General features: G+C 41.5%; 1 protein-coding gene across 1 annotated transcript in view; it reads left to right on the top strand.

Annotated features, from left to right (window-relative positions):
* The first annotated feature begins 15107 nt into the window (after window positions 1-15107).
* The window catches only part of TMPRSS7 (transmembrane serine protease 7), a 35968-nt gene continuing 33900 nt past the window's right edge, over window positions 15108-17175 (top strand). The window contains exon 1 of the mRNA XM_081138312.1: window positions 15108-15638. Within this exon, the coding sequence (XP_080994438.1) occupies window positions 15591-15638 (48 nt within the window). The 5' untranslated portion in view covers window positions 15108-15590. The remainder of the gene's footprint in view (window positions 15639-17175) is intronic.

Genomic DNA, 17175 nt, shown 5'->3' with positions numbered 1-17175 from the left:
TTTTTTGAGTACCTACCTTGTGCTGATTATTTTAGACTCTGGAGGTAGGGTGGGGGGGACACAGGAAGGAGCAAGCCAAAACCCCAGTTCTTAAGGTGCTCTCTATCGATGCCCAGGAAGTGTCCGATGGATGGGTGGTTTTGTCGAATGGATGGGTGATGAATGGCTGAAGGAATGAGCTGTTTACACTTCCCTGGCAATGATCTTCCCCCTACGGCCAGACCCAGGGTCTGATGTGAACATTCATGCAGTCTCTTCACCAGCCAGGAGCGATAGGCAATGCAGATTGTGTGCTTACAGTTATTTATAGGGTCTGAACCCCTCAACTATTGCCTAAGACTGAGATCTAGCATGGATGGGATGGGTTTTAAAGATTTTCTGCTCCACAGAAAAATCAAGAAGGCAAATAAGCCTGGGAACCACCAATTCATCTCATTCTTGCTACCAAGAGAAACAAGGGGAAACAAGCGATGCATTCAAGTAAGAAAAGGAGTAAGGTCTTTTATTACTATAATGAATTGTTAATAAATAAGAAAAGGTAAAATAAATGAAACTATAAACATTACCACACTCTGTTTGGGCAGTGGTTTTTCAGACTGTGATCTTTGCAGTCCGAAGCTACCGTAGAGATTTCTATGGAATCCACATAGCAGGGGAGGGCAGGGCTGCTGAGGAGGCAGACTCCTGGGTCCCCAGTCCTGCTTCAGTCCAGGCATCGCTGATCTTACCCATTTCGTACATTAGGACTCAGCAGAAGATTTTAAAAGAGTTAATACTAAAACATACATACACACACAAAACAACAAAACAAACAAGGGAAAGGATTACACTAAAGGAAATTAGCCTGAGAGTCACCTAAGGGACCTAACGTGTCCTCTGACAACCACTGGTGACCTGTCCGTTCCTGGTAAGATGTCGCGTGAACACGTCAGCTGAATTCCTTCTTCAAACCTTCCCTTGAAGTTGCCGCAAAAGCAAAAGGGGGAGGTTGACGGGTACGCAAAAGTGAAATATAACTGGGAGGAAATTTCTGGAGAGAGATGGTGATGCTTGTGTCTGTTTGGGATTGGGAGTCGAGGGGCATGAGAAATAGTTTTCATCAGCAGGGGTGATAGGTTTGGGAGAGAGCTTTCAGGCTCTGCCTGTTTCTCACATTGCCCAAGCTCCACCATTGCTATGCCAGAGACAATAAGAAGCAGAAAAACAGAAAAATCAGCACAGAGCTAGAAGGAAGTAGCCTGCCAAATCCATGGCAATGCCAGGGCCCAGGTGGAGTGAGGAGCATGTATTAAGAGCAGTGCTGAACTTGCCAACACCTGGGCATCTCCTCCTTCCAACATGTCCCACCCACCCCCTCAGGCTCCCACCCCTTTAGTCCCATCGGATGATTACAGCCTGGAAATGAGCCTGTTGAAAACTGAGGTCCTAAGGCGGAATGGTCAGCGTTGAGGTAGGAGGTAACAGAGGGTGAGACAGCCCAGTTTGTAATTCCCAAGGCTATCCGCGTCCATATTACTTCCAGCTCCCCAAACGCACCTGAATCTATCCAAGCTATAGCCTCAGATTCTTTCCCTTTTCCCAACTGTGCATTTGCATTCAAGGTAGCTGATAACCTCAGGGAAATGAGTCCACAGGCAGCAATTGGAACCCCTGAGGAGTGCAGTAAGTACAGCCATCAAAAGACACACCAATCTGCCCTGCCAGATGGAGCACAATTCACAGACCAGATCAAAGAATCATTTACATTCAGTCTAATACACTAAAGATAATAAGGGAAAATATTGGAAACACAGAGCAATAATCCATTATAAAGAATAAGTTGGAAATATGGAACATAAAAAATAAACGAAATAAAGATTGATAGTAAAAAGGATTAGAAGAACAAATGAATAAATTGGAATGTAAAGACAAGGCACACTGTAAAAAAGATAGGCACAAATAGATGGTAAATACAAGATAAATATTAAGTGATATGGGTCAAAAACCATATAATTAGAATCTCAGAAAGGAAGGGGGGGGGAAAAATCAATGCACAGGGGGAAGAATTTAAGAAATAATTTTGAGAATTGAATTGAATTAAAAAAAGGCCTAAGAACTCAGTTTTAAAAGACTTATAAAGTGCCAAAATAATAAAACAATGAGAGCTCTCAGTGGGAATCATTATAGTAAAATGTATGACCTTTGAAAATAAGTAAAAAACTCTCAAAGCTTTCAAAAGAGTAAAAAGCTCATTACATATAAAAAAAAAAAATCAGTTTGACATTGAACTTCTCAACAGTAACTCTGAATGCATAAAGTAATATTTTCAAAAAATATTGAGTACATAATATAGCTAAGTAATTTTTAAAGCCTGAAAGCAAAAATATTAAAAACTTGGTGGATTAAGTATTCCAGTAAGAAAGATATATTACCTGGAAAAGCTATTTGATATGGGAAATGACAATAAGTGAGTTAGAAAACTCTATTTTTATTTAAATATACAAGGGCAAAGGCAAATAAAAGAGATAAAAATTTATACCTGTAACAACTCAAACTAAAATTCCAGACAATACCAATATGGCATGTAAAGCATGAGTGGAGAAGACAGAGAAAAGGGGTAGGTGAGACTGCTAAGGGAAATGTCCTGTTTGGAGAAAATACAGAGATATTGATAAGAAATTGTTAGGAGAATACAACTCACATCATGAGGCCAACTTAACATTGGTTCAAAGCCCAAAAGAATTAAAAAAGGAAATTACAGGCTGATTTCAGTGAGAACATAGATATAAAAGATTCTAAATAAAATAAAACCTAACCAACTGCAAACGTATATTTTAAATATCTGCTAGAATGATCCACTTTCTCTCTTTGAGATAATTTTTTTTTTTTTGTAAACTAGATGGGCTCTTGGGGAACCCACTTTTTAAAAGAGCTAGCCCGGAATAAAATGTGAACCCGTGTTCTGTTCCTTCGTTCCTGGATTTTCCTCTTCTAAAGTCATAGAGAGACCATTTATTCCAAGTTCTGCTCGTTACTTATAATAATACTGGAGAACAAAGGTGATATGACTTATCCAACATCATTTAGCGAATTAATTTTTGGAGGAGAATTTAAACCCATTTTCTTGGATTCCAGAGCAGTGCTCATTCCTTTCTATTACACAGCCTTTCTGCTAATTGTCTTTTAGTAACTTGTCCTAAGGCATTATTAACTAATGTCCTAAAGGGCCATTAATTTTTTCCCCCCATTTCTTTCTTTCTTTAAAACTGTCCCTTCCTGGTAATCAGCAAAAGCCATCCATGTGCTGAAGGTAGGAAATGAATAGAAAATCATCCCTCTCTGTCAGCCAACAAGAGTGTATTGAGTCCTCAATATACTTGAGGGATTGTATTATGTGTTAGGAGATACAAAGAAATGTGGACATTGCTCTTAATTGAATAAATTTGTAGTCTAGTTGAGTGAACAGAATAGAATCTACAGCTCCTTGTATCTTTAGTTGTTTCCTTAAGTTTAGGGGCCAAATGAGAGCAGTGTGCACTTGGACCCTCTGGAGGAAGTTCTCTGGCCTGGGATGGTCAGGGAATATTTGCTGGAGGAGACGGAACTTAGGAACCTCTGCTTTGTGCCATCATGGGAACGCATTGTCTGCTTCTACCACTTGTCCCAGGACCAAATAGAGTTCAAACATGAAGAAGAGGCTTGGATTGTAAGACAGATCCTTCCTGGGTGGACAAGGGCCACAGTGACTGGAGAAACACCTACACTCCCAATCCTGGGAGTCCTATTCCATCTTGGACCTCTAGGGAGCTTAAAAAACATCTTGAAATTTGTTTGTTTTCAGGTTACCATTTAAAAGGCCAAATTCATTCAGCTTAGTAAGAGCTGGCCTTGATGGGAAAGGTACAAATTATTCCATGGGATGGTTGCAGGCCCACCATGGGATAAAGACACCCAGATCTCAGCTTCACACACCTGCCGCTTCAACCCGCGAGCCAAGGTCAAGCCTCCTGCAGCTCATAGGAACAAAGATTTGCTAATGGCTGGTGCCATCTGTAGGGTTGTACCGGCTGCAGTGTGAATGCATGTCCCATTCTTTGGCTCTCTAATATGTCAAAGACAGAAAGATGATTTAAGAAAATGTGACTCCAGGAAGAGCAGGCCAGAGTTCTCTACTTTCCATATCACCCCTCCCACCAACAGCTGTGACTAAAGCTGGGTCTTAAGTCAATGGAAACACAAAGCTTGCTGTTTTAAAAGGTCTTATTTTTTACTTCCAGGCAGGCTGCTGTCTTAGTTATCATTTACAGAAAGCTCTGATGACATCATAGATGGCAGCACTATTGTTAATAGTAAATGTAATTGCTATGACCTCGAATTAGCAAAACTGCTCATTTCACCAGTCATCGAAACAGAAATAATCCTATTGACTATAAATCTTTCACTGAGATGATAACTGTAAAGCACACAGATAAAATTTTAAATCAGGGTAGCTTTATTGGCTGACAATCGCACATCATTCTTGCAAGTTGTTTTGTATGCTGAGTTCTTTTGGATATTCTGAAGGCTAAATTTCCTCATTTAAATAAACCTTGGTCAGCTTCCCTAACGATGCAGATTCAAGGCCATCTTTACACGGCCTTGGTAATGTCCTCACTTGTGCAGATAATGAATAACCTTCAGGCCACTCTATCCCCTGAGAAAGATAAGATTCTCTGCTCCCAAGCATTGTTTAAGAAACACTTCATCACTGACCCTGACAACAGTGCTTGCAGGGATGGCAGTGGGGTGGGGGGTGGAGGTGGGAGAGGGTATGGGAGAATAAATGGTGATGGGGAAAAATAAAATAAAACAATAATAAAAAAGAACTACTTCAAATGGTAGGTGTCAGTCCTTGATAATTTCTTTACCCATTTCAGCTCCATAAAATAATCTAATAGTTTGATTAGATTCAGAGTAAAGTCATTTTTTTATAAAAGAGCAACCATTTTCGTCTCTTAAATTATAGATCTACTTAGCATGGTATGTATTCTTTTTAATTACAGGCAGAGTGATTGAGAATTAACTCTGCATAGTCATTATGCAAGCCCTGTGTCTCCTCAGGGACACCACTGTGCCTTTGGAACCACAGGCTAGGGGGCCACTCAGCAGCATTCCTCCAGGCATCTGGTGCTTAATTTTTCTCCATGTGATAGTGACATGCTGTAAATTATAGAAATGGCAATTTTCACATCAAAACAGTTCTTTGCTGTTATGTGCACTCAGCAAACAATAGAAAGAAAATAAAGTATTTTTTAACATTTATACTTTCTGCAATACATGATTAAGCCAAAATTGCCTTGTATTGCAAGTGGGAGTTGTGATATAATCCACACTCATGAGCATCTGAAAGCATGCTCCTGGGAAGCACACAGTGATTCAGATGTTGGTTTGTAGCTGTGTTGTTATCTTGCTACTGCTTTATTAATAACACAGATTTTTATGTTTAGCATGCTTAATTTATTGACTATCATTCTAGCTTCAAGGTATTTGTGCATTGGGCCTGTTTGATAATTTTTCCTCTTTATTTCAAAATAGTTTTTTTTCCCCTTGATAAAACTCGGTAAAATATCCAGGCAATTCAGGGAACAGAAAGACCCTTTATAATCCCATCATCCAGGATACACTGCCCACGGTTTAGTGCCTATGATTGTAGAATATTAAAATGCACGTGGATAGAGAGTCGCTGAAGGGTCTGCAGTGACTGAAGGGTCTCAGGTTTGATCCCTGGTGAAGGGTATGTACCTGGGTTGCAGGTTCGATTTCCAGTCGGGGTGTGCTCGGGAGACAACCAGTGGATGAGTCTCTCTCACATCACATTGATGTTTCTCTCTTTCTTTCTCTCCCCTTCCTCTTTCCCTTCCACTCTCTCTGAGAATCAATGGAAAAAATATCTTTCAGTGAGGATTAACAACAACAAAAATGTGCATGTGTAAACAGCATAGTGTTTTTAGAAAATCTATATCTCTGTTATCCCTCGGCAGCAAACTAGTTTCTCTTTGCTATGACCTGTCCACCATGGAAGCTTCACAGAAATGGGAAGAACAGATACCTTCTCCCAGCAGGATGTGACTCACGGGGATGCCCCAACCAGGTAGAAAAAGGAAGCTGCTCCTTTCTACATGGAAAGCTCTTTTTTTTTTTTTTTTTTTTTTTTTACTGAAAATCCATTGAATGGATGTATTACATTTCATTTAATTAATCTTTTAGAATTTTCCAAATTTCACCCTTAAAATTAATGCTTTAAAACATTCTTATACATATAGCTTAACAGTAATTTCCTTAGGATAATTTCTTAGAGGCCAAGTATCCATTTTTGAATAATAGTCTCAAATAACCATCCACAGCACCAGTGTACAGTCTCACCTGCAAAGTTTAAGTGTGGCTATTTCTCTATACTCTCATTAGTTTAAAAACATATTTGTGAATATTTTGAAAGACACCATCTGCCTACTAGAGTGTTGGTGGAACTTGATGTTCTTCCTGGGCAGCTGCAAAGGAATTTTATGATTACTGGCTTCTGGTCCCAAATCTCAGAATTTTTCATCTCTGCCAAAGAGCACACTAAATCCATGAACTGTTCATGCTTGTTAATGACTCTGTAAAGCACGCAGGGTTGATAGACAAAAGGGTCAACTGGTAAAAATAATATTGCAAAATATGGGACTAAAACATAAATTATCTTTCCAGAATTCAACTTAAATGTCTTAGACAAGAGAACCACAGCAAAATGTGGTTAATTGATTTGCCACTCAGCTAAATAGAAAATCTGATGTGGCTATGAGTCTATTATATATTCTCAAAATAAATATGTCAACTTTTATGGCCCTGAGCTAAGAATGTAAAACTATTTTGAAGGGCAAGGGTAAATCTCACTATGGTTCAGATGAGTTTAGGGCAAATATTGCCCTACTGACATTTATTTTAATGAAACACATTGAGTGGCCTTCTATTGGGTAAAGCTAAATATCCATTCTGGTTCCACATTCTTGGATCAATAATTCTTTGGGAGAACATTGCATCAGTCTTAAGACTGGATGAGCTTGGCTCACATAGAGTGCAAAAGGAAAGACTCTGCCTGAGAAGAAATCTTGCTTCAGAACAATTGAAGGAAAAAAATAATAACCTAAGAGAATTTCACTTGCAAGATATTTATTAAGCATCTACTAAATATCAGGTGTTATATATAATACATCTCCTCTAATGCTTATAACAATCTTGCAAGGTGAGTATTTACAAAGTTTTCCAAATAAGGAAAGTGAAGATTAAAGAGGTCAAAAGAACTGCCCAAGCTCGCACAATTAGTAAGAAGGGGAACTGGAATTTGAACCCTGAACATTATGATTCCAAAGTTTTATGAATTCCATTATGCAACACCGCCTTCTAGATCCTCGACACAGTGACAGGCTCTGGGGAATATCCAGGAGAAGATGAGGTCCCTCCCCTCCAGGAGCACTTAATCTTTCCCCAGCAGGGGCTCACAGGGAAGAGCTGTTCACAATTCAGGAAAGCAGCCCTGATTTTCTGGACCCAGCTCAAAAGATGTGTTTAATTCCTTCCTGAGTTCAGAGCACCCTGTGTACATAGGTAACCAATACTTGATCAGAATTATTCCTGCAAAACCGTGTGCATGTTGTGTAAATCTTTCTTTTTGTTTGGAATCCTTTAATTAGGCCCAGGATTAGGATAAGATGAGTGAGGCACTCTCCTTGGGTATAAAATTTAATTTTGAGAGCAAACAAGGCTGCAATACTCCCCTCTGGTAAAAGAAATAAGAATGGAGAAACCAGGTCTTTAGCAATGTTGTATCCATCAATTCATAGTAATTAGTCAATGTCATTAACTCTTATTTAATTAGTACATTAGCCAAGATTTACTCAGCACCTGCTATCTGTCAGGCCCCATGCTACCCTCAGGGTTTTTGTGAGGAACAGGCTCCCTCAGCTGATGTGGGTTTATCAGGAAAAGTCAGGAATCAGCCCCCTACCTGCGCAGCCCTGCCTCGTGGCCCTGGATTACTGTGGGGAGCGATGACCCTCACAGCCTGATACCAGCCCGGGGGGGGGGGGCAGATTCCATCCTTGCTGACTTGCTAAGACGCCAGGACATTTTCTCAGTGAGGCAGAAGAGCCTGAATCTTAAGAAAGGGAATTTGGCAGCTGTGGGTAATTGTTAGTTGGCGCTATCAAGGACTTCTAGTGACATTCAACTTGTGCAAGAAGTGCAAAAATGCCGTTTAAGATAACTTTTCGGTCCATTGGAGCAAACTGATGCACTGAATGATTACTTAGCAGAGACATCCGCTCATGTGCCCTTCATGCTTGACAAGAAAAGCTAGAGGATGGCCGCACACGCCAGTAGGTCGGATGCACGGAGCCGCTGGGGAAAGGCAACCAGGTTCCACAGGAGGCCCCTGCATCCTGGTGCTGGCCCAAGAGCCCTCCCAACCGTGGTTTAGAGTTCTCACAAGAGATCGATAATAGTGTGACAGCCAGGAGACCTGGCAAATGAACAGCCGTCTTAGACACCCGAAGGTTTTAGGGAAGCCTTGAGCAAATAAAGGTGGAAATGAATAAAAAATAATTTAGTAGCTAATGCTCCAGAAAGCACACAGACATTGTATGTATTGGCTGGAACAAAATCCGAACCTACAGTTGGTTTGTAATTAAAAGAAGAAAAACAAAAAAAGCAAAACACTGTTTCATACAACTGGCCTCAATCAAGGGAGGAAATGTCAGAGTCAAACCACTCTTGGGAGAAAGGGTCTAGTTTAATTCTGAAATCGTTCTTTCTTCTGGGGGTGAGGGGCTTGGGAAGGGTAGGATTTTTACTTTGTCACATCACTGATGTTTTTATTTGGATTTTAGCTGTGCTCCCAAGCATCTGACTTTTGACAGAAATGACCAGAAAGTAGACTGAGGCATTTCTCCTCTGCCGTTTGCAAATTACATCAAGGCCACTGGGGCCTCTAATTGGGACTGAGTTGGGTTGATGAGCCAATAGTTTAATAAAGGTGTTTATTTCAGGTTCCAGAACGTGCACACAACCTGTGGGGAAGTTGGTATGACAAGGCAGTAAACTCCAAAGAAGCTTGAAGCATGGAGCACCATAACAGAGATGAAATTGGTGGAGAAGCTAAACTAACTGTGCAGGGTAGGGCAGGACTGGACCCTGCTAAGAAGCGAGATGTTCTCCAGGACCGGTTAAGCAATGGGGTACACATTTAAAATGACTTTATTGCTCCTGGCCCTTTGTTTTCTCCTACTCTTATTTTTATTTCTGCTTTTTCTTCATACCTCCCTGTGCCAAGTTCATTTGATTCACCTGTTACATTTCATTCTATCATTATTGTTTTCATTTATTACTCAGTCATTTCCCCAATCCTATTCTTTCCATCTGATTAATCTAACTTTTACAGTTGGATTTTAAAAAGCATTCCTTTGTTATCTAGTGACCTTCACATAATTTCCGAAGTCAATACTTTTTAGTTCAGCAGATTCATTCTTTCATCAAACATTGAGCTGACTCAGCTCCTACAGCGAGCCAGATGCTTTGGAAGCTCAATATGTTGATAGCTTTCTGTGAGAAGCTGTTTACCAACTTGGGCCAATCTGGGCCCCCTAAGGTCTCTCTAGTTAAGGATGTGTTATAGAAAGACTTCTGAGCTAGTGCACCCAAGTGCCCCTTATTAGCTCAACCACATGTTTATATTAAATTGTGCAGTCTTTTTACCAGGTACCTAAAAAGGGAAAAGAGGTCTTTTTAATGTGTTCGCTAAGCCAGGAAGAATATAGGCATAAACTGTTACCCTCTTGTTCCCCCATTTACTGGTCTGGTGCAGGACAACCTCCTCTGACCGTTCGCCCTTGGTATTGACATGGCTGACCACGATGCTGTACTAATGGCTCCTCCTGGACCAGGACTCAGTCGTACTGTGCCATCCTCCCCCTCCTCACCATGGAGGGAAAAAGAGAAGAATATAGTGGGGTTTAGGATAACATCTAGACAATACGGTTAGAATGCCACCTGCAGCTGCCTCAGGCTATGGCCAGGTTATAGAATTTCTGCAGTGCTCTTAGAAGCAAGTTTACTCTATTGAAAGAGGCAATTCTCGAATAGTCTCTCCCACTCTTACAGACCTTGCAGGGTGTTATGGACTTAATTATGTCCCACCAAAATATATATTGAGGTCCTAACTGCCACTACCTCAGAATATGACTTTATTTCAGATATAATTGGTTAAGATGAGGTCATATCAGAGGAGGGTGGGTCCTTAATCCAATATGGCTGGTGTAGTTATTAGAAGAGAAGAGACACAGAGACACATGAGTGGAGGATCCCATGTGACAACTAAGAGAGGTAGAGACTGAAGTGTTATAGCTGAAAGCCAAGGAGCTCCAAGGAGCACCAGCTACCACCAGAAGCTAGGAAGAGGCAAGGTGGGATTCTTCCCTACAGAGTTCAGACATGGCTTTCTAGCCTCCAGAACTGTGAGACAATCCATTTCTGTTATTTTAAACCACAGTCTGTCATGGCAGCCCCAGGAAACAGATGTACTGTGTGTGCCAAGAATGCAATGTCCTGATGGCTCTCTGTCTTGGCTATTTTTCCAGGTATGTTTTCAGGGAGCAACTTGAAGCATGAGTTAATCTCTCAGTCAATGGGTAGGCTTACTTATAACTTGCTATAATAATGGTATTTCCCCAAGCTCAGCGTTCCTCAGCTGTGACATAAACGGCAATCACCTGAACCATATTGTGTCAGCCCTGTGGGACTTAAGGGAAAAAGGGAGCCAATGCAACCGTGCTGTACTCACGCTGTTTGCTGAGCCTTCAGTCTTGTGTCTTCTACCACCATCCATGTCACAGGCTAACTTATTAGCTTGTAAATAAGGTAAGCCAATCTCACATGCAACTGATTCCTGAAGGGGCCTTCCCCCCAGCCTCTCAAGGCTATTACATCAAAGAGGCTAATACAGGAGGGACCTTGTTTTCAAGGCTTTTGGAGACAGGCTATACATATGGCAAAGCTAAATAACCAAGACAACATGAAAGATGTTGATTATTATAACATTATTTAATTTTCATGTACTGGTTTATATAATAAAACTTTTAGGTAAAGGAAAAGAATTGTAGAAAAGCTTGCAGGAGAGCTACAAGTAAGGCGGTGAAAGTGTCAGGGCTTGAATAATGTAACGTGCCCTGGGGTGCAAGATTCAGAGCAGAGGGCTGCTAATAGCAGCCTCCTCTATGATTCTGTGGCATCTTGTTGACACCTCTTTGAGACCACTTCTTACATAATATTGTCATCAGTAGCTTGCATGACTGCTTCCTCAATTGAGAATTTCTTAAAAGGTAGTTATATATTTAATTCATTTAAAAAATATTTGGCATCTGTCACATGGTAGGCATGCAATAAACGTTGAGTAAACAGATGTATGGGTGAATAAATGGATGAATAAAGATTGAAAATGCATTATTTGAAAGAGTGAATTTAGTTGATATGACAGGTGGGCACAGGAAGGTGGCATGGTGTCCCACCGAGGAAGAGCTTAATGCCAGAATAAAGGGACTGAACAAAAGGAGACCGGGCTGTGATTGACAAATATGTAGGTGACATTAGAGTTATTTTAGGAAGATTTGGCTAGTGGTGATATGCACCTGTGAGGGGTGAGCCTAGAGGAAGAAAACCAGTTAAGGGGATACTACAATAGTCCCAATCTAAGGGTTCTCTAAGATGTCCCCTGTAGTTTCATTTTTTCTAAAAGATCCATGGGATGTGACACAAAGGATTAAAAGGATGCTCCCTGGGAGTCAGAAGGGAAAGGGAAGCCATGATCACTGTCATGTGATTTTATTACAGGACACTGAGTGTGATAGTGTTAAATGGCTGGCTGGCTTCCCAGGCTCCTGGGAAACCTTATGAGTCCTCAGGATTCACTCTCCTGCTGCAGAGAGCTCGGTGCTGACTGATGATCAGATGGCACCTCAGCACGTGGCCATTTATCATAATAGAGAAAAGTGGGTCCTAAGTAGCAGAAACGAACTGTATCAGTTATGGGAGAGCTGACCTCTCCTCTGGTTAGACAAGGATGGAGGTGTCACCCCCACTGCGAAGTGCCTTCTAGTCCAGGGGCTCAGAACCTTGCTCAGGTTAGATCGGTGACTTGGCCCTACCTCCAGGCCTTCAGATGCACTGAGCTTGCCTTTGGGACAGAAGGTTGAAATATTTAGAATGTTTCTGTGTGTTGAATTGATTTATTGGATAAGTTATGCACTCCCAACGACCGCTGCCGTATTCAATGGGGAAGTATTTCTCCTTCGATCCCGTTCACTGCACGCTCTCTGCTTGGCTCGCCAGGAGGTCGACGCCTCCCTCACTTCCTTCTGCACAGGGGCCTTTGTTCCTGGAAAGGAATAAAAACCTTCACTGCCTTTCCAGCTGTTCAAGATGGGAAGCATCGGCCTGCAGCTGACCATTGTGACTGCTTTTGGTCTTGTGTTCTGGGATCAAGGGGGCTCGGTGCCAGAATGTTCATGAGCGAGACAGCAACAAGGGGGCAGATGCGTGCTCGCTCACCAAGACTTCATCTTGTACCTCAGCTTTTATTGCCTCTCAAAACCAGTGGCTTCTCTGGAGTACTTGACTCCTGCAGGTGATAATTCCTCCCCCCAACATCTTGTCAAAAAAAAGTTGCAAACATACAGTTGAAAGAATTCTATAGTGTAAATGCATATACTCACACCTACACTCTACCATTAACATTTGCTATACTTGCTTTATCATATATCTGTCCATCTAGAGTCAATCATTCTTTTACAGCCCTTGTCTCTACACAATGAAAACATTTTCAGTAATAGTTATGAAATAAAATAAATAATAAAATGGCTAGAAAAACACAGTGAACAACTTATTTGACTTTGTATGTATAACTACTTTAGTAAAAACAAGTTAACAAAACAGATATTGCATACAAAACATTCCACGTGAAGATATCGCACCTTGCAGTTCACACTCTGTATGACATTCATACTTATTAAAAGATGAGTAATAAAAATGCGCTCATTTGGCCCAGCCAGGCGTGGCTCAGCAGTTGAGCGTCGACCTAGGATCCAGGCGATCGGGGTTCGATTCCCGGTCAGGGCACATGCTCGGGTTGCGGGCTGCAGCCAATCAATGACTCTCTCATCACTGATGTTTCTATATCTCTCTCTCCATCTCCTTTCCTCTCTCTGAAATCAATAAAGATATATTAAAAAATAAATAAAATTATTAAAAAAAAATGCGCTCATTTGAAGCTTACATATACATGTATTATTAACATTCAGTTGTAATAGCAGCAATTATTTAAAACATATACCAGTCAAAGATTTTTTTCAGAGAGGAGTATTTTATCACTGACATTATTTAGAATTGTTGGAAAATGGTGCTAAAAAAAACAAAAAAAAAAAGCCTATAGCAGGTTTTATGACTGCTTTTAAATTCTCTATGTATAGTGCAGCCTCCTAGGATTTGCCACCCCTTCCCATTCCTGGTGATGTCAAAGAAAAACAGAGCCAGACACTAGTGAAAGGCAGTAAAGACAGATTTTACTCACTCCTATTGCAATACGTGAAAGAGACTTCATGATAGAACTGAGCTCACTTCCAAGTACAGTAAAGAGAGCTGTTGATTTATGGCCAGTGAGCAGAAAGAGGGGCCAGTGGATAGAAAATTAATAAGAGGGGACATCAAGGGCAGGGGAATTCTTGATCAAGGCAGGCCAACGATTTGTATATTGAGTTGGGGATTGAGGAACTTGTTCAAATATCAAGGCGGAGATTCTCACTAAACTGACATCAGGATTCTTGCTACAACTGGCTGTGCAGATGAAAAACAAGGCCCAAGGACAGGCCTAGTCAAAAAGGTCCCGGACACCTGGCTGGCGAGGCTCAGTTGATGAAGCGTTGTTCTGTGCACCATCATGTCCCCGGTTCGGTTCCCAGTCAGGGCACATACCCAGGTGGTGGGTTCAATCCCGGGTCGGGGCGCATATATAAGGCAACCAATTGATGTTTCTCACATCAATGTTTCTCTTTCTCCCCCTCTCCCTTCCTCTCTCTTAAAAGAAAAAAAATCAATAAAAACATATATATATGTATTTTATTTAAAAAGGTAGACTCAGAGGAGCCTGTCTAATGTTTGATTCTTAGGAGAGAGTCCTTGTCAGTGACCACTGCCCAGGGCATATGGTCAACTTACATTGGTGAAATAAGTTGTTCTAGAAATAAGGAAAATAATACAGAAAGGATGGGTAATTAAAGAGGACTTCATTTTTAAATATCCCAATGTTATAATTAAAAAGTCTAAAGCATTATTAATCATTTCATCAGTGCTATTAATAAATCATAAAAGCCAGGAAGGGAATTTGTACTACGTGACATAATTTTTTTTGTCATTCTGTCTTTACTCACTAATCTTTAACCACTTTCAGCAGGCAGTTTCTCACTTGCTTTCTTATGACCAGCCCTTGAATGATAAGGAAGTTTGTGTCTGGGTCAGCAGAGCAGTATTTCTTCTTTAAAGGGCAATCGACTAGCTCTGGCCAGTGTGGCTCAGTCGGTTGGAGCATCCTCTCGTGTACCAAAGAGTCATGGGTTCAATTCCTGATCAGAGCACATACCCAGGTTGCAGATTCGGTCCCCGGTCGGGTGCATACAGGAGGTGGCCGTCTCTCTCACACTTAGATGTTTCTCTCTTTCTAGAATCAATAGCAACCTATCCTCAGGTGAGGGTTTTAAAAAGAAAAGAAAGGAGCGATTGATTAGTTTTCCACTGATGCCCAGTGCCTGCAGGGAAGCATGTCCTTGTCACAAGGACAAGGTGTGTGATGTATGAGCAATCCTAGCCTTTTCCCTTCCCCTGCCTCCTGAGCAAAATTCTGACAAGGCCCCTCACCACTTCCCTCCTCTCCCCAGCTTGAACCGAATTCAGGTTGACGTGGGGGAGAAGGGGAGAGATGGGAACAGGAGACTTTTATCCAAAAGGGCCTGGGTTTACTGAGGATTGCAAGAGGAGGGGGAGGAAAAGGGGGGGAAAAATCCTCTTGACAGGGATTTTCAGAGGGTAGCTGGAAAGCCGAGAGCTAAATTGGAGACAAGCTTCCAGAGCAAGAGCAATGGGATGTGGGGATCTGTAAGAAGTGGAGCCGAGGGTTATAAATTAGATCTTTTAATATTCTTTAGTAGAGGCTGGCAAAAATTTAAATGATTTGTAAATATTTGGGGGTTGTTGGACAGTATCCTTGCGAGGCAACCTTGCCCTGAGGCTCAGCTCTGAGGGGCCTGACTCACATTAGAGTTACATTAAGAAACCTTTAGTTTGGGGCGCAAAGCTGACTGCTAGGTCCCTTTAACATTCACTATATAGCAATGAGGCAGCTTCAGTTTCTGAACTGGACCCGGTGGAGGTAAATTGATTCCTTTCCTCTGAAAGCTAGCTTGAACGCGGTGACCAGTTCTTCTCGAGCGAGAATGTGAGGGAGTGAGAGCTGGCTGTGAGACACCGTTGGAGGCTCACATGCGGAACTCCTAAAAATGGACAAAGAAAACAACGATGTTTCATCCAAACCTGCTGACGTGAATGTAAGTACCGCATGGGAAGCGTCCTCTGTTACTTGAGTGCCACTTATTGTTGACCCTGTTAGTGAAATGAGACCATGTTACTATATAAAAATAAGGGGAACAATAATGAAATACCTTCCCCTCCTCCGTTACTTAATGGATTTTACAAATGTGGGCTTGTTTTGAAGTGCTGTACTTGGCAACTGACGTGCAGCTGTTTTTCTAAAACTCCAGGGAAATTGTACTGATCTCTACACAAATTCCACTTTAAAATTTAATCAGTGCTAACTGAGACTGCCTATAATGTGTTCCTGCACTCAAGGCCCCAACCCTGGCCTTGTCAGTTCTATGCGTGCTGGCATTTCTATGTGTTTTCCTCTTTTACTTCTTTGGGGGGGATATTTGAAAGTAGCTTCACACCGTAATCAACTCATCCTGCAGTGGGATGTTTTTCTCTTTAGAAATATCATCCTCAGTCCTGCAGGACATCACACGAAATGAGGTCTAGTCTCGTTCAGTTTCACCAGGAGGGACATTTCACTCCAGGGGATGACAACGGTGTTTGGCAAAAAAGAATGGGGGAGCCATGAATAATTCAGAATGTACTTGCCACATATTATCCCACGGATTGGTAGGAGCAAAGGCCAGAAGACATGTGCTTTGAAGGGAGGGGTAAGAGAGAGGAACAGGGAATGAGAGAGCTCTTAGGAGAGCTCAGAAGAGAGATTATTTCTTTGGAGTTGGTGTTCTAGATTGTTGCCTTTAAGAGAATGTGTGGTTAAAAGTCATTTCATCACTGGAGTTTAGTTACCCTGACATGTATAAATCTCTCCTCCAAAGAAGCTAAACTCTCGCATACATTATTAAAGAATTCACGGGATCAAATGGCAGAGGGTTGAGGAGAAAGAAAGAAAAGAGGGGAAAGAGTTAAATAATGTATTTTTCCCTCTGGCATATAACATTTTGCACATGAATACAGTAAAGCCAATAATTTTCTCTGAGCTCTCTCTTTAATTCTTTATTTTGTAATCACCCTTTCGTTTGTGATTGAGGTACGGATCAGTGCAGTGACTGGCATAAACGGGCATGCATGTGCGGCAAAGGTGAAACAAGCACCTTGATCCCATCCTACTCACCGCAATGTCAGCCTTCACGCCTTCCTCCTACCGCTCAGTCCTGAAGCCATAATTAGGAAATCGACTCATTTCTCCGAGGAACTTTTATTGTTATTTTCAAACTCGTTCCAGCCCAGAAGAAACTGGTCGTGGGAGAAGAGCTATTTTAATACAAACATTTTAAATACACACGCATCTTCACAGCTGTGTACACAGGAATCGACCCACAGAGAATCCTAACCTCCTGACCTTCAGTTCCTCTAGTCTACACTCTATGAAATTCAGGCCTATCCTCTCCAGCATCTATTTAGCCAAACTGGGGAGTTGAGGAGAGGACCTGGGAACCATTTCACTGGAGTTCACATAATGTCTGTGTGTTTTTTCTGATCTTCAATGTGTGATTCAATGCAAGTCAATTTATTGCATTTAAGTAAATCATTTGA

The sequence above is a fragment of the Miniopterus schreibersii genome (genome assembly GCF_964146895.1).
Source record: "Miniopterus schreibersii genome assembly, chromosome: 5".
Taxonomy (NCBI): Eukaryota; Metazoa; Chordata; class Mammalia; order Chiroptera; family Miniopteridae; genus Miniopterus; species Miniopterus schreibersii.
The sequence above is the reverse complement of the archived record's forward strand: the minus strand, read 5'-3'. Positions and strand labels throughout refer to the sequence as shown.